Below are 22933 nucleotides of genomic sequence, written 5' to 3'. Positions count from 1 at the left end.
AGCAATCGCCTCAGCCTGGATGTGCAGTGCTGGGTTGGCGTGGTCGGATTCCCTGACTGAAAATATTGATACCCTAAATAGGGACAGTATATTATTGACTATAGAGCATTTAAAAGATGCATTTCTATATATGCGTGATGCACAGCGGAATATTTGCCGACTGGCATCAAGTCTAAGTGCGTTGTCCATTTCTGCCAGTAGAGGGTTATGGACACGACAGTGGTCAGGTGATGCGGATTCCAAACGGCATTTGGAAGTATTGCCTTATTAAGGGGAGGAGTTATTTGGGGTCGGTCTTTCAGACCTGGTGGCCACGGCAACAGCTGGGAAATCCACGTTTGTACCCCAGGTCGCCTCTCAACATAAGAAGACGCCGTATTATCAGGCGCAGTCCTTTCGTGGGCAAGCGGGCAAAAGGTTCCTCATTTCTGCCCCGTGACAGAGGGAGAGGAAAAAGGCTGCAGAAATCAGCCAGTTCCCAGGAACAGAAGCCCTCTCCCGCCTCTGCCAAGCCCTCAGTATGACGCTGGGGCTTTACAAGCAGAATCAGGCACGGTGGGGGCCCGTCTCAATGAATTTCAGCGCGCAGTGGGCTCACTCGCAATTAGACCCCTGGATCCTTCAGGTGATATCTCAGGGGTACAAATTGGAATTCGAGACGTCTCCCCCTCGCCGTTTCCTAAAGTATGCTTTACCGATGTCTCCCTCTGACAGGGAGGCAGTTTTGGAAGCCATTCACAAGCTGTATTCCCAGCAGGTGATAATCAAGGTACCCCTCCTGCAACAGGGAACGGGGTATTATTCCACACTGTTGTGGTACCGAAGCCGGACGGCTCGGTGAGACCGATTCTAAATCTAAAATCTTGAACACTTACATACGGAGGTTCAAATTCAAGATTGAGTCACTCAGAGCAGTGATTGCGAACCTGGAAGAACGGGACTACATGATGTCTCGGGACATCAAGGATGCTTACCTTCATGTCCCAATTTGCCCTTCTCACCAAGGGTACCTCAGGTTTGTGGTACAGAACTGTCACTATCAGTTTCAGACGCTGCCGTATGGATGGTCCACGGCACCCCGGGTCTTTACCAAGGTAATGGCCGAAATGATGATACTCTTTCGAAGGAAGGGAATTTTAGTTATCCCTTACTTGGACGATTCCCTGATAAGGGTAAGATCCAGGGAACAGTTGGAGGTCGGTGTAGCACTATCTCAGGTAGTGTTGCGGCAGCACGATTGGATTCTCAATATTCCAAAATCGCAGCTGATTCCGACGACTCGTCTTCTGTTCTTAGGGATGATCCTGGACACAGTCCAGAAAAAGGTGTTTCTCCCGGAGGAGAAAGTCAGGGAGTTATCCGAGCTAGTCGGGAACCTCTTATAACCGAGCCAAGTCTCAGTACATCAATGAAAGGGTTCTGGGGAAAATGGTGGCTTCCTACGAAGCAATTCCATTCGGCAGATTCCACGCAAGAACTTTCCAGTGGGACCTGCTGGACAAATGGTCCGGGTCGCATCTTCAGATGCATCAGCGGATAACCCTGTCACCAAGCACAAGGGTGTCTCTCCTGTGGTGGTTGCAGAGTGCTCATCTTCTAGAGGGCCGCAGATTCGACATTCAGGACTGGGTCCTGGTGACCACGGATGCCAGCCTGCGAGGCTGGGGAGCAGTCACACAGGGAAGGAATTTCCAGAGCTTATGGTCAAGCCTGGAGACATCACTTCACATAAATATCCTGAAGCTAAGGGCCATTTACAATGCTCTAAGCTCAGCAAGACCTCTGCTTCAAGGTCACCCGGAGTTGATCCATTCGGACAACATCACGGCAGTCACCCACGTAAACAGACAGGGTGACACAAGAAGCAGGAGGGCAAGGCAGTAAGCTGCAAGGATTCTTCGCTGGGCGGAAAATCATGGGATAGCACTGTCAGCAGTATTCATTCCGGGAGTGGACAACTGGGAAGCAGACTTCCTCAGCAGACACGACCCCCACCCGGGAGAGTGGGGACTTCACCCAGAAGTCTTCCACATGTTTATAAAACTCGACAAGTATTGCGCCAGGTCAAGGGACCCTCAGGCAATAGCTGTAGACGCTCTGGTAACACAGTGGGTGTACCAGTCAGTGTATGTGTTCTCTCCTCTGCCTCTCATACCCAAGGTACTGAGAATTATAAGATGGAGAGGAGTAAGCACTATATTCGTGGCTCCGGATTGGCCAAGAAGGACTTGGTAACCGGAACTTCAAGAGATGCTCACGGAGGATCCGTGGCCTCTACCTCTAAGAAGGGACCTGCTCCAGCAAGGACCCTGTCTGTTCCAAGACTTACCGCGGCTGCGTTTGACGGCATGGCGGTTGAACGCCGGATCCTGAAGGAGATAGGCATTCCGGATGAAGTCATTCCTATCCTGATCAAAGCCAGGAAAGATATAACCGCAAAACATTATCACCGCATTTGGCGAAAATATGTTGCGTGGTGCGAGGCCAGTAAGGCCCCGACGGAGGAATTTTCAACTAGGTCGATTCCTACATTTCCTGCAAACAGGAGTGTCTATGGGCCTGAAATGGGGGTCCATTAAGGTTCAAATTTCGGCCCTGTCAATTTTCTTCCAAAAGAACTAGCTTCAGTCCCTGAAGTTCAGACGTTTGTGAAAGGGGTACTGTATATACAGCCTCCTTTTGTGCCTCCAGTGGCACCTTGGGATCTAAATGTAGTTTTTGGGTTCCAAAAGTCACATTGGTTTGAACCACTTAAATATGTGGAGTTAAAATATCTCACATGGAAAGTGGTCATGCTGTTGGCCCTGGCCTGGGCCAGGTGCGTGTCAGAATTGGCGGCTTTATCCTTTAAAAGCCCTCATCTGATTTTCCATTCTGACAGGGCGAAATTGAGGACTTGTCCTCAGTTTCTCCCTAAGGTGGTTTTCAGCGTTTCACCTGAATCAACCTATTGTGGTGCCTGCGGCTACTAGGGACTTGGAGGACTCCAAGTTGCTAGACGTTGTCAGGGCCCTGGAAATATAGGTTTCCAGGACGGCTGGAGTCAGAAAATCTGACTCGTTGTTTATTCTGTATGCACCCAACAAGCTGGGTGCTCCTGCTTCTAAGCAGACTATTGCTCGTTGGATTTGTAGTACAATTCAGCTTGCACATTCTGTGGCAGGCCTGCCACAGCCAAAATCTGTAAAAGCCCATTCCACAAGGAAGGTGGGCTCATCTTGGGCGGCTGCCCGAGGGGTCTCGGCTTTACAACTTTGCCGAGCAGCTACTTGGTCAGGAGCAAATACGTTTGTAAAATTCTACAAACCCTGGCTGAGGAGGACCTGGAGTTCTCTCAATTGGTGCTGTAGAGTCATCCGCACTCTCCCGCCCATTTGGGAGCTTTGGTATAATCCCCATGGTCCTTACGGAGTCCCCAGCATCCACTAGGACGTCAGAGAAAATAAGAATTTACTTACCGATAATTCTATTTCTCGTAGTACGTAGTGGATGCTGGGCGCCCATCCCAAGTGCGGATTGTCTGCAATACTGGTACATAGTTATTGTTACCAAAAAATCGGGTTATTGCTGTAGTGAGCCATCTTTTCTAGAGGCTCCTCTGTTATCATGCTGTTAACTGGGTTTAGATCACAAGTTATATGGTGTGATTGGTGTGGCTGGTATGAGTCTTACCCGGGATTCAAAATCCTTCCTTATTGTGTACGCTCGTCCGGGCACAGTATCCTAACTGAGGCTTGGAGGAGGGTCATAGGGGGAGGAGCCAGTGCACACCAGGTAGTCCTAAAGCTTTTACTTTTGTGCCCAGTCTCCTGCGGAGCCGCTATTCCCCCATGGTCCTTACGGAGTCCCCAGCATCCACTACGGACTACGAGAAATAGAATTATCGGTAAGTAAATTCTTATTTTTTCTAACCCGTAATGATTGGCTGGTGCGTTATCACCTTCTAGCTATCACTGCTTTATCACTTCTCTAGGCTTAATACATCTGCCCCTATATTCCCTACCACATGTATACATACACACTAGGGTTAATTTTTGTCAGGAACCTACCAGTATGTTTTTGGATTGTATGAGAAAACCCAGAAAGCACGGGGAGAATATACAAACTCCACACTGCTGAATAAAACCCAAGACTTCCGTGATATGAAGCAGTAATGCTAACTATTACACTGACAGCGCATCCAAACCCTGCATCAACCAATTTTCAAAGGGCCGGTTTAGTTTTGAGCGGCGTAACGTCACATGGCGGCTGCATCATCACTCATTTTACCTTGCATCCTCATGAGCAATGTTTCTGTATCAGAGTCCCTCATGATGTGCTCCAAACACACATTGCCCGGAATTGACTAGACCTTAAAGAATGACCACATACTCTTTATAGATTAAATAATTTTATTATTCTAATTCTTCATCTGCTCAGTGTGTCTACTGAAGGTAATTTAGCCTGATTTGGTAACCGTTGTTTATACAGCTGTTGTGAAGGTTACTGCTTTTGATCTTGGAGTGCAAATCCTGCCTGGTGATCCTCTTTAGTGTCTGTATAGTGAGTGTGCTCCATCAAACTCCAAGAAAAGTGAGACCAAATCAATTTTATATGTTGGATGTAAAATGTGCTAGCAACTGAAATACTGTAAGATGATTAGGTGATCACATGTGCTTAACTGCCCTGGATACGTTTCACCCGTATCCTTCCTCAGTGGGCATATTACATTACTAGAAACAAGGATTCCGCACCCAATTACAGAGTACATAAACAAATAATCAAAACAGGAACTAAAGGTGCATACACAGGGAGAGATTTTGACTGAGAGATTTCCCTTGAACTGGCAGTAGGAGAGTTTGACTAAAGGTGCATACACACGGAGCGATATAACTGAGCGATTTTGACTATATAGTCAAAATCGCTCAGAAAGTTAGTGCATATCGCTCCATGTGTATACAAGCAGCGATAGCGATGCGCGTCCCCGCCAGGTCGCTATCGCTGGGAAAAATAGACTGGGCAGGCAAGTCAATTTAGACTAGGTCGCTGGAGAAGTTAGTTAAAATCGCTCATATTTTAAGTGCCCAGCGATATTTCCCAGCGATATCGATCTTTAGCCACTCCCCGCCGCCCCTTTTACCTCAGTGGTGCGTGGAGGCTGAAGTTGAGGGAACAGCACAGCAGCATTCCGAAGACTGAATATACTCATCAAACCGTGAGTATATTATGGAGTGCTGTTCTCACACTCGTGCCTGGTGTCCGGTCCGCGGGGGGATGAGAGGGGGAGGAATGGACGCTTTGCACCGTGCGTCCCCTGGCCGCTATGCAGTGTCCGGGGGACGGAGGGGGAGGAATGGCCGCTCTGCAGTGTCCTCCGGAGGGGGAGGAATTGGCGCTCTCTACTGTCCGTCCTCTGGCCGCTCTGCAGTGTCCGCGGTCTGGGGGACGGAGGGGGAGGAATGGGCGCTCTCTACTGTCCGTTTCGGGGGTGAGAGAGAGAGGAAGATTGGCTGCAGTGGGATGGTGCTGTGTGGGGGTTACCTGCTGCACAGTGGGCCGGAGCTCAGCTTCCCTGTGAGTGTAGAGGCTGGGAGCAGCTCCACAGGCTGACGTCCGGGGTGTGTGGGGGGAGAGAGAAACGGAGATGGTGATATGCTGCCTGGGGGGGGGGGATGGAGCAGGTTCTATCTGTCAATGGGGGGCGGGTTGGAGAAGGTTCGGTCTGTCAATGAGGGGGGGGGGGGGGGTGTAGAAGGTTCTATCTGTCAATGGGGTGGGGTGGAGAAGGTTCAGTCTGTCAATGGGGGGGGAGATGGAGAAGGTTTCGTCTGTCTATGGGGGTGAGGGTTGATGGTACTGTCATGTCTGTCTATTGGTGGAGGGGTGTGTGTGCCTGCATTGTCTGTATGTGGAGGGAGGGTGGGGGTGCCGGCGCTGTCTGTGTGTGGAGGGAGGGTGGGGGTGCCGGCGCTGTCTGTGTATGGAGGAAGGGTGGGGGTGGATGCGCTATCTGTATGTGGAGGGAGCGGGGGGGGGTGCCTGCGCTATTTGTATGTGGAGGGAGCCTGTGCTGTCTGTATGTGTGTGTGTGTGTGGGGGGGGGGGGGGGGGGGGGCTGCGTTGTCTGTGTGTGGTGGGTGCCTACGCTGTGTATGGATGATGTAATATTAAACACTATGTGGAATGAACTTCGGATAAAAGGTGAGGGGTTTTTTTGTTTGTTTTTTACAGGTACCCCTATTGGATTCTACTGGACAAGTGGACGTGATTCTCGGCGTGGGATGTAGGTAAGTAATCTGTCTCATTTTTACAGGTACCCTTATTGGATTCTACTGGACAAGGGGACGTGATTCTCGGCGTGGGATGTAGGTAAGTATGTGTGAGTGTGTAAGTGTGTTTAAATAAAGTTTTACTTTCACGGTGTGTGAGTTGTGTTTTTATTTGAGTATTTCTTTTGCTGTGGAACTACAGGTACCAGCGGGCCTGTTATTTCCCCGCATGCTGGTACTTGTGGTTCTCCAAGTACCAGCATGCGGGGGAGGCTTGCTAGGACTTGTAGTTCCACAGCAAAAGACAATATTCTTTTTATGTCATTTTGAAAGGCTATCGGCCTCCCATCCACCGCCCACGGATGGGGGGGACAGCCTCGGGCTTCACCCCTGGCCCTTGGGTGGCTGGAGGGGGGGACCCCTTGATTTAAGGGGTCCTCACTCCAGTGTACCCCGGCCAGGGGTGACTAGTTGGGGGGGTAATGGCACGGCCGCAGGGACTAATATAAAAGTGTCCCCCGGCTGTGGCATTATCTCCCTGGCTAGTGGAGCCCGGTGCTGGTTTGAAAAATACGGGGACCCCTATGTCTTTTGTCCCCCCGTATTTTTTAAACCAGGACCGGACGCAGAGCCCGGTGCTGGTTGTCTAAATATGGGGGAACCCTACTCATTTTTTCCTCTGTGTTTTAACAACCAGGACTGGCTCAAAGAGCCCGAGGCTGGTTTTACATAGGAGGGGGGACCCCACGCAATTTTTTTTTTTTTTACTTTTAGCTATTTAAATACCAGCCACCCTGTAAAATCGTCCTATATATGACACTCCCCCCACTCATCCCCTTATTTAAATTAGATAGTCAAAATCTCCCATAGCCAAAATCTCCCATAGCCAAAATCTCTTGCATAGTTAGACAAAATCTCTGGTAAAGTTAGTCAAAATCTCCTACTGCCTGTTCAAGGGAAATCTCTCAGTCAAAATCTCTCATAGTCAAAATCTCTCCGTGTGTATGCACCTTAACTTTACCAGAGATTTTGTCGAACTATGCAAGAGATTTTGGCTATGGGAGATTTTGACTATCTCATTTAAATAAGGGGATGAGTGGGGGAGTGTCATATATAGGACGATTTTACAGGGTGGCTGGTATTTAAATAGCTAAAAGTTTCAAAAAAAAATTGCGTGGGGTCCCCCCTCCTATGTATAACCAGCCTCGGGCTCTTTGAGCCAGTCCTGGTTGTTAAAATACAGAGGGAAAAATGAGTAGGGTTCCCCCATATTTAGACAACCAGCACCGGGCTCTGCGTCCGGTCCTGGTTTAAAAAATACGGGGGACAAAAGACATTAGCCAGGGAGATAATGCCACAGCCGGGGGACACTTTTATATTGGTCCCTGCGGCCATGCCATTACCCCCCCAACTAGTCACCCCTGGCCAGGGTACACTGGTGGAGTGAGGACCCCATAAATCAAGGGGTCCCCCCCTCCAGCCACCCAAGGGCCAGGGGTGAAGCCCGAGGCTGTCCCCCCCCCCATCCGTGGGCGGTGGATGGGAGGCTGATAGCCTTTCAAAATGACATAAAAAGAATATTGTCTTTTGCTGTGGAACTACAAGTCCCAGCAAGCTTCCCCCGCATGCTGGTACTTGGAGAACCACAAGTACCAGCATGCGGGGAAATAACGGGCCCGCTGGTACCTGTAGTTCCACAACAAAAGAAATACCCAAATAAAAACACAACTCACACACTGTGAAAGTAAAACTTTATTTAAACACACTTACACACTCGCACATACTTACCTACATCGCACGCCGCCAATCACGTCCCCTTGTCCAGTAGAATCCAATAGGGGTACCTGTAAAAAAACAAACAAAAAAAAACAATTCCCCTTTTTACACATTACGGCAGACAGCGCACCCATTTTACACATTACAGCATACGGCGCACCCATTGTACACATTACGGCAGACAGCGCACTCCACCATCATACCTGCGGGATAACAGCAAGCAGCCCCGCCACCCGCCAGGCAGCAGAGCTCCATCTCCATCTCGCTCTCTCCTCCCTCCCCCCCCCCCCCCCCCCCCACTCAGGGACAGCTATGGACACACCACATAGCTGCTCGCCCCCCCCCCCCCCCCCCCCCCAATAGCTGATGGAGCACGTATACACTTTGCACCAGGTAGAGCACTAAAACACTGCGCCAGGTAGAGCACGTATAAACTTTGCACCAGGTAGAGCACTAAAACACTGCGCCAGGTTGAGCACGTATACACTTTGCGCCAGGTAGAGCACTAAAACACTGCGCCAGGTAGCCAGCTACAGACAGTGACTCTCTCCTTTACTTACCACCCCCCTTATCCCCCCCCCCCCCCCCGGACCTGTGCCAGCTGACAAGCTCGGGGCCAAAGAAGTAAGCATTCACAACACAAACACTGACCGCGGCATCTCTCCCCCCCCCCTTCCCCTGCTCCCCACCTCACGGAGCTGCAGCTAGGCAGAGGAGAGGAGCGGGAATAGGCCAGGCACCTCGTATCGTGCTGTGCGCCAGGGACAGTCCCGGAGCCAACGCACAGCACATATCACCGCCGCCAACCCCCTGTCAGACTCGGCGCAAGGAACAGCGGCATCTCCCCCCCCCCCCGTCCCCGCTTCCCCACCTCACGGAGCAGCAGCGGGAATTGGCCAGGTACCTCACTATTCATACTCAACTTTTCAGCGGTGTCTGGAGCTCCTGAACTCTGCTGACTCTTCCCTCTTCAACCTCCGCGCAATGAGCTATGGGCGGCGGGGAGTGGCTAGAAGGAAACATCGCTATCGCTGGGGAAAATCGCTTGTGCACACAAAATATGAGCGATTTTGACTAACTTTTCCAGCGACATAGTCTAAATTGACTTGCCTGCACAGTCTATTTTTCCCAGCGATAGCGACCTGGCGGGGACGCGCATCGCTATCGCTGCCTGTGTACACACGGAGCGATATGCACTAACTTTCTGAGCGATTTTGATTATATAGTCAAAATCGCTCAGTTATATCGCTCCGTGTGTATGCACCTTAAGGGTGTGTTCACGCGGTGAGATCCTTGCTATGCCCAATTTTGACTGTGATTTCCCTTGAACTCCCCCAGAGCCCAGATAGCACAGATTGTACAGATTTTGACTATCTGTGCCTGAGATTTTGTCTATATATGATTTTGACGAAGTGCCAATTTTGACTATACTTTGTACTAGATAGTACACTAGATAGTCAGGATTGACTTGCCTGTACAGTCTATCTAGCCTTATGATACCGACCCCACAGGAGTGTTCACCGGGATCGAATCTGTATCGCAAGCTGCTTAGCACCTTGAGATATGCACTAACTTTTCATAAGATTTTGACTATATAGTCAAAATCTTACAGATTTATCTCACCGTGTGTACACCCCTTTATGCTTGTGCGATGCCCCGTGGCACGACATCGCGGGGCATCGCACCGACAGTTCAGGTGCGCTGAAATCGCACCTGAGCTGCCAAAGTGATTATCATGCGATATAAAGCATGGTAATCACGTGATGGGCACGTCACCGCTGAGTGGTAGCAGCCTCTGGCTGCTCCCGGCGGGTGCCCATCGCACATCGCAGTGCGATATATAGCATGTGTTTTTAGAAATACATGCGATCGCACTGCGATGCGAGAAATATTAAGTGCAGCACATAATATCTTGAGACGCGATATATGAACGGCGTGCTTGCGCATCACTTCGAAAGGTACTAAAATGTGCATACAATCCTTCGATTTCTCTCACAGATGTGGTCAAAATCGAAGGCTAGTACCGATAATCTCATAAGTGTATGGGCACCATTACAGTTGATGACAGTATAGGACAAGTACAGAGTAAATAAACATAGCTACATGAGCAGATGACACTGAAATAAGTATCAAGTGGCAGATAACCGCAGGATTTGGTGCAGTTGCAAATTATTTAAGTGACTGCCACTTCCATTCACAGCCAGAATCTCTCAGGATCCATTCTGTGAGTTTTACTGAGGAGGTTTTCATTGCGTTGTGATTGTCAAATCAGCGTTATACTTTCTGAAGTATTTTTTCCTAGAAGTATTCTATATACGGGCTAATACCTGAATCAGAAATAGTCCTAATTGTAAGATCTGGATATCTTATTCAGGCAGTGCGTCAAAATCTGACTGCCAGTATTTTTAAAGGGAACCTCAATCAATCAGTCCCTATAAGGAGCTCCACAAAGGAGTCTCGAATAATTATCTTTAAGGCAGAATTTTATATCTAGGACCATTAGGATTCCTAAAAGGAACCACCAAGAAAGCTCCTATCAGGAGCGAACTTAAGAGAATCCTTTTTTTATCACTATATCCAAGGTTGTGATTCTCCACACACAAATCTATTAATGGCAAATAAGCCTGTTTTATATATTTGTTAACCCTGATGAAGTCGATAAGACGAAACGCGTTGGGTTTGTCAGTCAGGAGTTTCCAGCATAGTTTGTGAAGATACTCCCTCTTAAGCTCGCACCTTGAAAAAGGTGAGGGAGTATCTAGAGTTAAAGACCACACAACGAACATACTGGTTATCCTTTATTGTCATCATTTTAAACACATCTTTGTGAACACTATATGAGGAATTTTATGTGAAAACTGTATTTGTTTTAAAACAATTTTTTACTAATTGGCCTTGGGCCTCTTGTTTGGGTGACCATCTTGGTGAGGGGTGTCCGTTACAGGTTCCCATATACAAATCTTCTCCAGTATTCAATTCTGACTTATGGAAACAACACTGGAAGAATCATTGTAGATACAGTCTTATTTAGCGCACTTGGGAAACTGTTTTTTATTCTGTATGCTATTGAGGTCCTCCAACAGGGACCTCTCCCGTTGTGCTGCTTTGAACTTGGCGCAAGATAAAGATACTGTTGTGTTTCATATATATATATATATATATATATATATATATATATAAAGTCCAGAGGTGAAGCGCACACACTTAAAGGATGTTAGAAGGGTGCCGTGTCAATTGTTATTGATACCATAGTTCCCAATGCTTACCCTGAAAGGGTTTAGACAAAAGGAGACCAGCACACCATCATATGAAAAAATATGAAAAGCATTTAATGAATCAGTAGCATTATCAGGCCTTTTGAAAAAAATTTTTAGTACTCATCATGAGGCTTTCAGCAGTATTTCAAGCAGAACAGCCATCCCAACGGCCCGTTTCGGTTGTCACACCTTCATCATGGGGTCAGCTACAACATAGTGTTCAAACAGAGAACCTTATAAAGCTGTGCAATTTGCATAAATCAGATACACCTGTTTTGCCCAATCACCAGTGATTCAAAAACCTCCCAGGGGTATGTGAACAGACCAGTGTGGAACTACAAAAGCAAGACAAAGTTGCCCAGACCACTATCAACAGTTCCGTTGTACCGGAAGTGACAACACGCGACCGCGTTTGTCAACATCCGCCATGTAACGGAACTCAAGTGCCGGGGTACGTTTCCACGGCACTAGCATAAGTACCGCTGTGCCGGAAGTGATGTCGCGTCATCGCGACAATCAACTTCCGCCAATACAAAAAACCGGCCTCAGATCACTGGCAATGTCACCGCCTATGTGTTCAAGGTACACAACTTGTCACATACATTAATCTGTACATAAAAATAAAAATAAAAAATACAGCATAAGAATATCAAATGAAAAAAGAAAATAACACATAATAAAAAGTATATTATAGGACATAATGAAAAACAACCTGTATGTCGATACTTATTCTACGGGCCAATAGGTCCTATATAAATATCATCTTAAACAGGCATACAAAGCCGCATTAGTAGGAGAATATCGACATAGAGGCTAATTGATCATAAAAAACAAATTATATAAAAAAAACACAAAAATAGAAATGGTAGTAAGTTGCATTAGTGGCATTGTCAACAGCGATCCCAGATAGAGACAATTTGTCATGAAGTATACTATCTTGGTCAGTTGACTGTAAAGCAGTAGTACCAATGAAAATTCAAATGAAAGGAGTCAAAATAAGTTCTTCATTCAAACCACTGGGCGCAGTTGAATTTAACTTGTAGATCCATTCACATTCACGTTGCAGAAGTAACCGATGTCTATCGCCTCCCCTACGTAGTGGGGGGATGTGGTCTATTGGCATACATCTAAAGTCAGCCATAGTGTGACCACTAGTAACTAAATGCCTGGCTACTGGTGGTGTGCTGGAATCTAAAGCTGTAAAGGCCTTCTTGATTGAACTCCTGTGCATGGATATGCGTTCCTTTAGCATACGGATAGTTTTACCCACGTAGAGTTTATTACATGGACAGAGAATGATGTATACCACATAGCGAGAATCGCACGTCAGTCGATGTCTTATAGTATAGCTACTTTTGGTAATTGGATGTGTAAAGGTTTTTCCCAACAAGAGAAATCTGCAATTTGCACAGCCCGCACACTTATAGGCTCCTTTTTGCAGTGAAAGCCAATGCAAATTAGTGTGTATACCTGGACTAATGTCAGAGAATGTGATGCGTTCTCTTAAGTTGCGACTTCTCTTATAGCTGAAGAGAGGTGGATTCGTGCAACTAGGTCCAAGGATCGGGTCAGCTTGTAGTATGTGCCAATGCTTAGTAATGATCTTCCTAATTAAACCAGAGGAAGTGCAGTAAGTCGTAGGAAAAACCAATCTGTCAGAAGTAGCATCGACACGTTGTGTAGATAGAAGATCATCCTGTTTCAGCAGCAAACATCGATCTATTGCTTCATCGACTTCATCTTTACTGTACCCCCGCTGGATGAAGTTATCACCCATTTTGTGTAGGGCTATAGGGAGCTTAGAAGGATCTGATGTTGTTCTAACAACTCTAACGAGTTGTGAGTAGGGGAGTCCTTTCTTCAAGGGCCGTGGATGAAAGCTGTCTGCCAAAAGTAGTGTATTTTTGTCCGTGGGTTTTTTGAATAATTCCGTATGGAAGGAGTTATTTTTAATAGATACCAAAATGTCCAGGAACTCAATACTGTCGGCACTACTCCTGCACGTGAAAGTGATATTCTCAACCTTATGGTTTAATTGCTCCACAAACAATTCTAGATCTACAATTGTCCCTGACCAAACAAAAAATAAATCATCAATATACCGAAAATAACAACTTATAAATTTGGAGAAAAGTGGATCTGATGTGATATATGTGGTCTCAAAATCATACATAAAAATATTGGCATAAGACGGTGCCATATTTGAACCCATGGCGGTTCCTTGAAGCTGTAAAAAAAATGCATTATTAAACAAAAAATAATTTTTATGCAAAATAATCTCCATAAGCAAAATCAAATAATCAACAGGTGGACCTTTATAATGGGGATTAAGCATCAATACACGGCGCACTGCCTCAATGCCTGCATTGTGTGTAATATTCGTATATAGACTGGTTACGTCCAAGGAAACCAAAAGACAGTTAACAGGTGGTATCCCAAACTGTTTTAATTTCAACAAAAAGTCAGTAGTATCTTTCAAATGATAGGGGTTTTGTAGTACCACGGGCTGCAAAAAATAGTCACAATATTGTGAGAGGGTTTGACATAAAGAGCCACGTGCCGAGATTATAGGTCTGCCAGGCGGCAGACTGAGAGACTTGTGTATCTTCGGCAGAATATACAGAAGAGGGATTTTGGGAAAATCCTGTATCAAAAAGTTCTTGGTGTGTACATCAATCCATCCATTAGTGAAACCAAGTTCAATGATGGAATCAATTTCTCTTTTATATAAACCAGTAGGGTCAAAAGATAATTTTTTATAGCAACTCTGAATGGACAGTTGCCTGTCCACCTCCCTGATGTAGTCATCCCTGTTAAGGACAACAATACCACCGCCTTTATCGGCGGGGCGAATTATAATTTGTTGGTTATTTTTCAAGGACTGTATTGCTTTAATTTCATTAGAAGTTAAATTTTGAAACACTTTCAAAATTTAACTTCTAATGAAATTAAAGCAATACAGTCCTTGAAAAATAACCAACAAATTATAATTCGCCCCGCCGATAAAGGCGGTGGTATTGTTGTCCTTAACAGGGATGACTACATCAGGGAGGTGGACAGGCAACTGTCCATTCAGAGTTGCTATAAAAAATTATCTTTTGACCCTACTGGTTTATATAAAAGAGAAATTGATTCCATCATTGAACTTGGTTTCACTAATGGATGGATTGATGTACACACCAAGAACTTTTTGATACAGGATTTTCCCAAAATCCCTCTTCTGTATATTCTGCCGAAGATACATAAGTCTCTCAGTCTGCCGCCTGGCAGACCTATAATCTCGGCACGTGGCTCTTTATGTCAAACCCTCTCACAATATTGTGACTATTTTTTGCAGCCCGTGGTACTACAAAACCCCTATCATTTGAAAGATACTACTGACTTTTTGTTGAAATTAAAACAGTTTGGGATACCACCTGTTAACTGTCTTTTGGTTTCCTTGGACGTAACCAGTCTATATACGAATATTACACACAATGCAGGCATTGAGGCAGTGCGCCGTGTATTGATGCTTAATCCCCATTATAAAGGTCCACCTGTTGATTATTTGATTTTGCTTATGGAGATTATTTTGCATAAAAATTATTTTTTGTTTAATAATGCATTTTTTTTACAGCTTCAAGGAACCGCCATGGGTTCAAACATGGCACCGTCTTATGCCAATATTTTTATGTATGATTTTGAGACCACATATATCACATCAGATCCACTTTTCTCCAAATTTATAAGTTGTTATTTTCGGTATATTGATGATTTATTTTTTGTTTGGTCAGGGACAATTGTAGATCTAGAATTGTTTGTGGAGCAATTAAACCATAAGGTTGAGAATATCACTTTCACGTGCAGGAGTAGTGCCGACAGTATTGAGTTCCTGGACATTTTGGTATCTATTAAAAATAACTCCTTCCATACGGAATTATTCAAAAAACCCACGGACAAAAATACACTACTTTTGGCAGACAGCTTTCATCCACGGCCCTTGAAGAAAGGACTCCACTACTCACAACTCGTTAGAGTTGTTAGAACAACATCAGATCCTTCTAAGCTCCCTATAGCCCTACACAAAATGGGTGATAACTTCATCCAGCGGGGGTACAGTAAAGATGAAGTCGATGAAGCAATAGATCGATGTTTGCTGCTGAAACAGGATGATCTTCTATCTACACAACGTGTCGATGCTACTTCTGACAGATTGGTTTTTCCTACGACTTACTGCACTTCCTCTGGTTTAATTAGGAAGATCATTACTAAGCATTGGCACATACTACAAGCTGACCCGATCCTTGGACCTAGTTGCACGAATCCACCTCTCTTCAGCTATAAGAGAAGTCGCAACTTAAGAGAACGCATCACATTCTCTGACATTAGTCCAGGTATACACACTAATTTGCATTGGCTTTCACTGCAAAAAGGAGCCTATAAGTGTGCGGGCTGTGCAAATTGCAGATTTCTCTTGTTGGGAAAAACCTTTACACATCCAATTACCAAAAGTAGCTATACTATAAGACATCGACTGACGTGCGATTCTCGCTATGTGGTATACATCATTCTCTGTCCATGTAATAAACTCTACGTGGGTAAAACTATCCGTATGCTAAAGGAACGCATATCCATGCACAGGAGTTCAATCAAGAAGGCCTTTACAGCTTTAGATTCCAGCACACCACCAGTAGCCAGGCATTTTGTTACTAGTGGTCACACTATGGCTGACTTTAGATGTATGCCAATAGACCACATCCCCCCACTACGTAGGGGAGGCGATAGACATCGGTTACTTCTGCAACGTGAATGTGAATGGATCTACAAGTTAAATTCAACTGCGCCCAGTGGTTTGAATGAAGAACTTATTTTGACTCCTTTCATTTGAATTTTCATTGGTACTACTGCTTTACAGTCAACTGACCAAGATAGTATACTTCATGACAAATTGTCTCTATCTGGGATCGCTGTTGACAATGCCACTAATGCAACTTACTACCATTTCTATTTTTGTGTTTTTTATATAATTTGTTTTTTATGATCAATTAGCCTCTATGTCGATATTCTCCTACTAATGCGGCTTTGTATGCCTGTTTAAGATGATATTTATATAGGACCTATTGGCCCGTAGAATAAGTATCGACATACAGGTTATTTTTCATTATGTCCTATAATATACTTTTTATTATGTGTTATTTTCTTTCTTCATTTGATATTCTTATGCTGTATTTTTTATTTTTATTTTTATGTACAGATTAATGTATGTGACAAGTTGTGTACCTTGAACACATAGGCGGTGACATTGCCAGTGATCTGAGGCCGGTTTTTGTATTGGCGGAAGTTGATTGTCGCGATGACGCAACATCACTTCCGGCACAGCGGTACTTATGCTAGTGCCGTGGAAACGTACCCCGGCACTTGAGTTCCGTTACATGGCGGATGTTGACAAACGCGGTCGCGTGTTGTCACTTCCGGTACAACGGAACTGTTGATAGTGGTCTGGGCAACTTTGTCTTGCTTTTGTAGTTCCACACTGGTCTGTTCACATACCCCTGGGAGGTTTTTGAATCACTGGTGATTGGGCAAAACAGGTGTATCTGATTTATGCAAATTGCACAGCTTTATAAGGTTCTCTGTTTGAACACTATGTTGTAGCTGACCCCATGATGAAGGTGTGACAACCGAAACGGGCCGTTGGGATGGCTGTTCTGCTTGAAATACTGCTGAAAGCCTCATGATGAGTACTAAAAATTTTTTTCAAAAGGCCTGATAATGCTACTGATTCATTAAATGCTTTTCATATTTTTTCATATGGTGGTGTGCTGGTCTCCTTTTGTCTAAACCCTTTCAGGGTAAGCATTGGGAACTATGGTGTATATATATATATATATATATAATTATACAATTATACACACACACTACAGTCTGCTTTCTGTCGTGTTCCAAAATCCAATCTGATCTTTTTGTTCCTTGCTAGAACTAGTGCTGGGGATGTCCAGTTTCTACTGACCTCTGACCTTTTGACCTGCACCTGAAAACACAGACCCGTGCTATTTCACATTTCTGGCTAGGTCGCTCAAGTCAAGAATATTGCAGTCAGACTAAATAATAGGCGTCCGATAAGAGACTGGCTGGCCAATCTGGATCTGAAATGGCTGTATTATTGTTTCCATAGCAAACATCAGTACTGTAACCAAGATATATTCCACCTCTCATAGTGATGATCATTTACATCTAGATATGCATTTTTCATATGGATCAACATGTTTTATGGTTGGTACCTTTTAATTGTATCTCTGGAACTGTGTGGCCTATGATTATAGCAGTAAGCTTTGGAAGCTGTCAGGATAGATGGACATACGTAACCAATAGGGAATCAGGGAATAAGTATTGTAGGGTTACTCTTTAATCTGTAAAATTTAATACAGATTAATAATATCAGAAGTTTATGCTTTTGTGTGTTTGATAATTTACACAAATAGATGGAATTACTTCATATGTCTCCCTTTTGTTATAAAAAAAAATGTATAATTGTTTAGGAAACTTGGTCCCATCCATAGCACCAGACTCCCCTGGTTTAGTGGCAAAAGGTGGTGAAGATGGTTGGCGCTGAGAGAAATGGAAAATCAGTACTTATCACAAAAAGATACCTTTATAAGAGGATAGCGCACTATATAAGTGTAAGTTAGGTATGCACAATAGAGATCAACTTTTGCTGTTCCATCTTGTACATTTTGAATTGTGATTGAAGTATGAGGGATATGGTCTCGGCATAAAAGATACCTTGATAAGCCTGCTATCAACCTTGTTTTGTGTAAGTGGAGGTATGCACTCGTTTCAGAAGCATTACTGACAGATATTTGTCTTAATCATCTTTAGAAAGAAACCTTGATGAGTTTAATGATACATTTAATTATGTAAGCCAGGTATATCCACCAAAATATACATAGTCTGGAAGAAAGTAGACCGTATCTCTAAATAGTATCTTTAGAGATATAAGATACACCTGTTTAACCTAAAGCCATCTTTCATTTCTTACATTGATAAACTCATTGGAAGAACATTCGGATAAGAAAACCAAATGGGAATAAGAAAAATACCTGTACGACCGACATACTCCGACATTTATGATAAGTACTGATTTTCCATTTCTCTGAGCGCCAACCCTCTTCACCACCTTTTGCCACTTTATCTCTAGTTTTTTTGGATCATCTGGGATAGATCCAGGGTGTAAGTGGGGGGCAGCAGAGATTTGAACAGGAGCGCCATCAAATTTCTCAATAAAACCTCTTTGCACATTTCCCCTAGTTTAGTGTTTGCCTTTTGATATGTATGTGTTTGAATTTACAGTACAAAATAATAGATTAAATCAGGTTAGGGAGTGCAGTTGAGGGAATCTTCACCAACGCGTGTAACTCTAACCTATAATAAGCACACCTAATAACTGAGTCGCCCATTAAATGTGAGACAAGAGTTCAGGCCATGCAGGACCAGTAGCCGCAGTTCTGGGGGTGTCTCATCAGATAAAAATACACCTTATAATTTTTTCTGCACTACAGTCTTCTTACAACATTAATTGGTAGGATTGTACATGGGTTCATACCAAATGACAAATCTACCTGGTATAGGGGAGTAGCTGCCCTAACAGAGATTTGCTGTCAGTGATTGCTAAAGCTGTGTCAGGGCATGCTGGGAAGTGTAGTTTCTCAACAGCTGGAGGGCCGCAGTTTGGACATGCCTGCCTTACAAGAATACTTCCTGTTCTGTTGAACAAACCCATGAGTATATTAGTAAACCCATGAGTATAGTAGTAATATTAAGTATTGTGTTTTTCAATATCAGACATAAACTTCTTAATTCAGGGCATATTCTGATTAGAACAACTATATTTTATTTTTTCTTTCCATTTTGTGACTATAGGTTGATTTCAGCTGGAAATGATTATTATTAGCTTATTTTTCCATTACATGATTAGTTCAGAAGTCAATGCTTGGTAGAACCACAAACGCATGAAACTTTTTCATAGTGGATTTACCATTAGGGGGCAGTGCTTGTGGAGTCTTTAAATGATCCAACATACTATGACTCTGCTTTCATTGGTATTCGGATGATAGATCTACATACCTTCCAACATTTTACACACACAAATCGATACAAATTAGAGAAGGGGTGTGGTCACGGGTAAAGGGGGGGGTGGGGTGGCCACACCTCTTTTCCTATACTTTCTATGGAAGCTTGGAGAGACAAAAATCGGTACAGACCATAAAAAAAAGGTCCTGTACCTGCCAAAAAGGTTCAGCTGGAGGGTATGGATATACAAGTACAAAAGGTCGACACACGTGTTTTTGTTTTGTTTTTTAATGTATTCCCAACTTTTGCTTGATTTACTATCCACGTGGACTGCGATTGGGAATAGTAACGCAAGCCACCTTGCCAAAGCGAGCCCACAAGTGTACGTTACCACTGATTGGGGTCACATATTGATTGGGGTCAAACATTAAAAATGACACCCAAAAAACGTGTGTTGACCATTTCTGTCAACCATTGCCATGTCGACCTTTTGTACCTGTCTACATTAATGCATGTTGACTATATGGGGTTGACCTAATGATGGTCTACCTAGACACTGTAGATCTTCTGTACCACACCCACTAACATTATGCCTGCTTCCCTAAGGTGCAATATATTATATGCTTGCGTGCCTAAAGTGCAATATATTAATATTTTCATAGTCATGTGTATGATGTAATGTTATCTTGCATTGCATCTCACGCTACCTATAATCACCTAATTTTAATATGTGAAGAAATAAATCTGCATATTAGAGGCAGCTTGTGGATTGCTAGGTACTGTGGAATTGCAGGTACCCTGAAAGTCTCAACTGAAATAAAATGCTGAGCCTTGTAGTCTCACAGCAGTCACAGAACTATCGCTGTCTGAATTAATGGCATGAATACCAAGCTAATAACGTATATCGAGGTGACTTGTATATTCAGGTAACAATAGGTAGTGTTCATTAAGAATTGTGCAGACTGCCACTGGCTGTTGATTGTTCTCTTTATTAGAGTTATGGGGAAAGGTCTTGTACATGGGATTGTGGACTGGAGGCTTTGATGGGTCAGTCTGTCACCTGATGGTAATTGTTCTCATGCAGGGATATATAACTCCAGCTGTGAGGAGAGAGTGTAGTCACGTTACCTAGGTGAAAATACATCACTGTGCTGAGGTGCTCCGGGCTGTTATATTGAGCTGACTGAAACCTGATCATTGTTGGACCATTCTCTCCTTCTGCTTCTATTCAGTGTGTCTCTCCTCATTACTTTCTTTTGCCTCCCCTCTTCTCATTCTTTCCCTCTCTTGGCCTCTTCCATTCTCCTGCTTCTTGATTATCTGTTTCTCTGCCTCTCTTCTTGTCACAGTTGTTGTTTTCAGTTTGTTTACTTTGCAAGCCTTTTCTCTGTGACTTGGCGCTGCTTTCTGGCACAGGATGTGTGTGACCGGAAGTGCTCGGCCCAAAGTGGGCAGCGGGGGCATCCCGAGGGTTAAAGGCACGGACGTGCAACTTTATCTCCTGGGAGGCCCAGTGCCCCCCACTCCTCGTGCATCCGGTGCCTGCTGTGTTCTGATATCTGTCAGACCTGAGGGGCAGAACAGGATCTTTCCTGGGGTTATGTCAAGTTCAGTCCTTTTAACTATTAAAACACTATTTGGCTTTGCACAGTCCACACTGTTCCCATTACCTCACTGACCAGCCTTCCCCGCTGTTTATTTCATTCTCTTTTTTTTCCTCTTTTTTTTTTTCTTTCTTTTTTTCTTTTCCCCCCTCATCTGCACGTTTTTGACAGATTTTAGAGGGCTTGAAGATGAACCCCACTGACAGGAAAGGATGTGAGGTGGGGGGGGGGGTAGGACTTATTCTAGTGTGGGGGGAGGAATTATATGTCAGTGGTACAGAGTGTTCTCGCAAACTGCCATCGCACGGTCAATGGCAAGATGTTTTGTGTCAGCGGGCGTTTCCTGGAGTAGAACCTCAGCCAAATGAGGCAGCTAAGAGATTTGGCACCTGGAACCTCCTCTTTTCGGAATTACACAGATCTTTCCTTACGAGTTTCCATCCGTCGTCGTTACCCTATCTTCTGCGTCCATCAAGCCTGATTGTGCCTAAGCTTACATATCTTTTTACACCTTCCTTTGTTGTTGAATTAAATGCTACAGGCTTTTGTTTTCCTTTGTCATTTTATTATTTAATTTGAATACTAATAATCAGCTTCTCCTTTTCTGTAGACGCTATTAGTCTTTTTACTTTGTTCACGGGTCGGGATAAAGGAGAACATGTTGGCTAAAAAGTTTTTAAAACGCTCTGGCAGCAATTGGAGTGTGAGTGGCAGAAGAACCTTGTAGTAGGTGTACTATAAAACATGTCAGACCTCATTACACGTTAATAAAGCTTTATCTCATCCACACTTCCCATGCAAGTAGAAAGCATCGCTGCATCCGTCAATCGCTTCTCTAATCTCCATGATGACAAACAGTGGTTGTGGTCTTCCAAGGGTCTTGAACTTGTATGTCCCTTTTAACAAAAGTGCACATGAATTGTATTAGTGAGATACCTGTGCAATGCTGTGTGGGGACTCTGGGGGTTGTTGTTTTTTTTTTTTTTTTGTGTGTGATATTGAAGGTGGTCAACTATGTAAAGTAACCCTGTTCTACATCTTCTCTACAGGTCTACTCTAGATGTGTGGGTTGTGTTGGCAGAGTTCTGTAACACTTTGACCTGCGTAAACCAGTCGGAAGTGCCTCTTTATAAGGATCCCGATGAGGACCTTTCACTCCTGATCCTGGAAGAAGATAGGCTCCTTTCTGGTTTTGTGCCCCTTCTGGTTACTCCTCAGGAGCCGTGCTTTGTGGAGAAAAGCTCAGATAAGGTAAGTACTTGTAGTTCCTTTTCAGTCCCGCTACCCGCTAAGATTTTCCTCACCCCTCTTTTACCTCATCTCCCAAAATCTCGGGAAGCTTGTCCTGAGTAATGAGTACTGTTAAGTCGTTGAGTCTGTTAAGGGAAAATATTGACCTTTCTACCGCTGACATCCAGCTCCGTCATGAAGTGAAATAAAGGTTAATGTGTTCCTTTGGGCACTGTATATATGTTTTGCAGGCATCTGTATACTGATTATCCTGAATTATTTTTTTTTGTTCTCCCAAGTATGCTGTGTTGTACGTTATTTGTGTCTGTGTTTGTGATGAGTGTGTGCGCGCGCTCTCTGGCTTGCTGGATGTCCCATCACTTCCTTACTTGTTTGAATAAAGCAGCTTGTATTGGCAGCACTCTCACTTAGCTCCAAATGGTTTGCATCATGCGTTACCCCCTCCCCTCCACTCACCCTTTTCATCCACCACAGAACTCTCATCCAGGATATCTGCCAGGGCTCTTTTTGTCCTTTTTTTATTTTTTTTCTAAGAGGAAAGTGATAAATAGCTGACTAGAGAGAAGCAGAAACTGTGTGTGAACTCACAGAAAGATTTCTTTAAAAAAAAAAAATCTACTTATTCCCTTATGTGTCTTGACTGACTGAATATGCTGCAGTGATTAGGAATGACTGGGTCAATTTGGGCTGGCACTCCCTCTATATTCCCTTAGAGTAGATGCCATTGAATGGGATATTCTGCTTTGAT

At 44.3% G+C, this 22933-nt stretch overlaps 1 protein-coding gene across 2 annotated transcripts in view; it reads left to right on the top strand.

The window, feature by feature from the left end:
- The window catches only part of SMG6 (SMG6 nonsense mediated mRNA decay factor), a 547213-nt gene that overhangs the window by 353844 nt on the left and 170436 nt on the right, over positions 1-22933 (top strand). For both annotated transcript variants that reach the window (XM_063956128.1, XM_063956126.1), the window contains one exon: positions 21984-22185. In XM_063956128.1, the coding sequence (XP_063812198.1) occupies positions 21984-22185 (202 nt within the window). The remainder of the gene's footprint in view (positions 1-21983; positions 22186-22933) is intronic.

Source organism: Pseudophryne corroboree, chromosome 2 (genome assembly GCF_028390025.1).
Source record: "Pseudophryne corroboree isolate aPseCor3 chromosome 2, aPseCor3.hap2, whole genome shotgun sequence".
NCBI lineage: Eukaryota > Metazoa > Chordata > Amphibia > Anura > Myobatrachidae > Pseudophryne > Pseudophryne corroboree.
The sequence above is the reverse complement of the archived record's forward strand: the minus strand, read 5'-3'. Positions and strand labels throughout refer to the sequence as shown.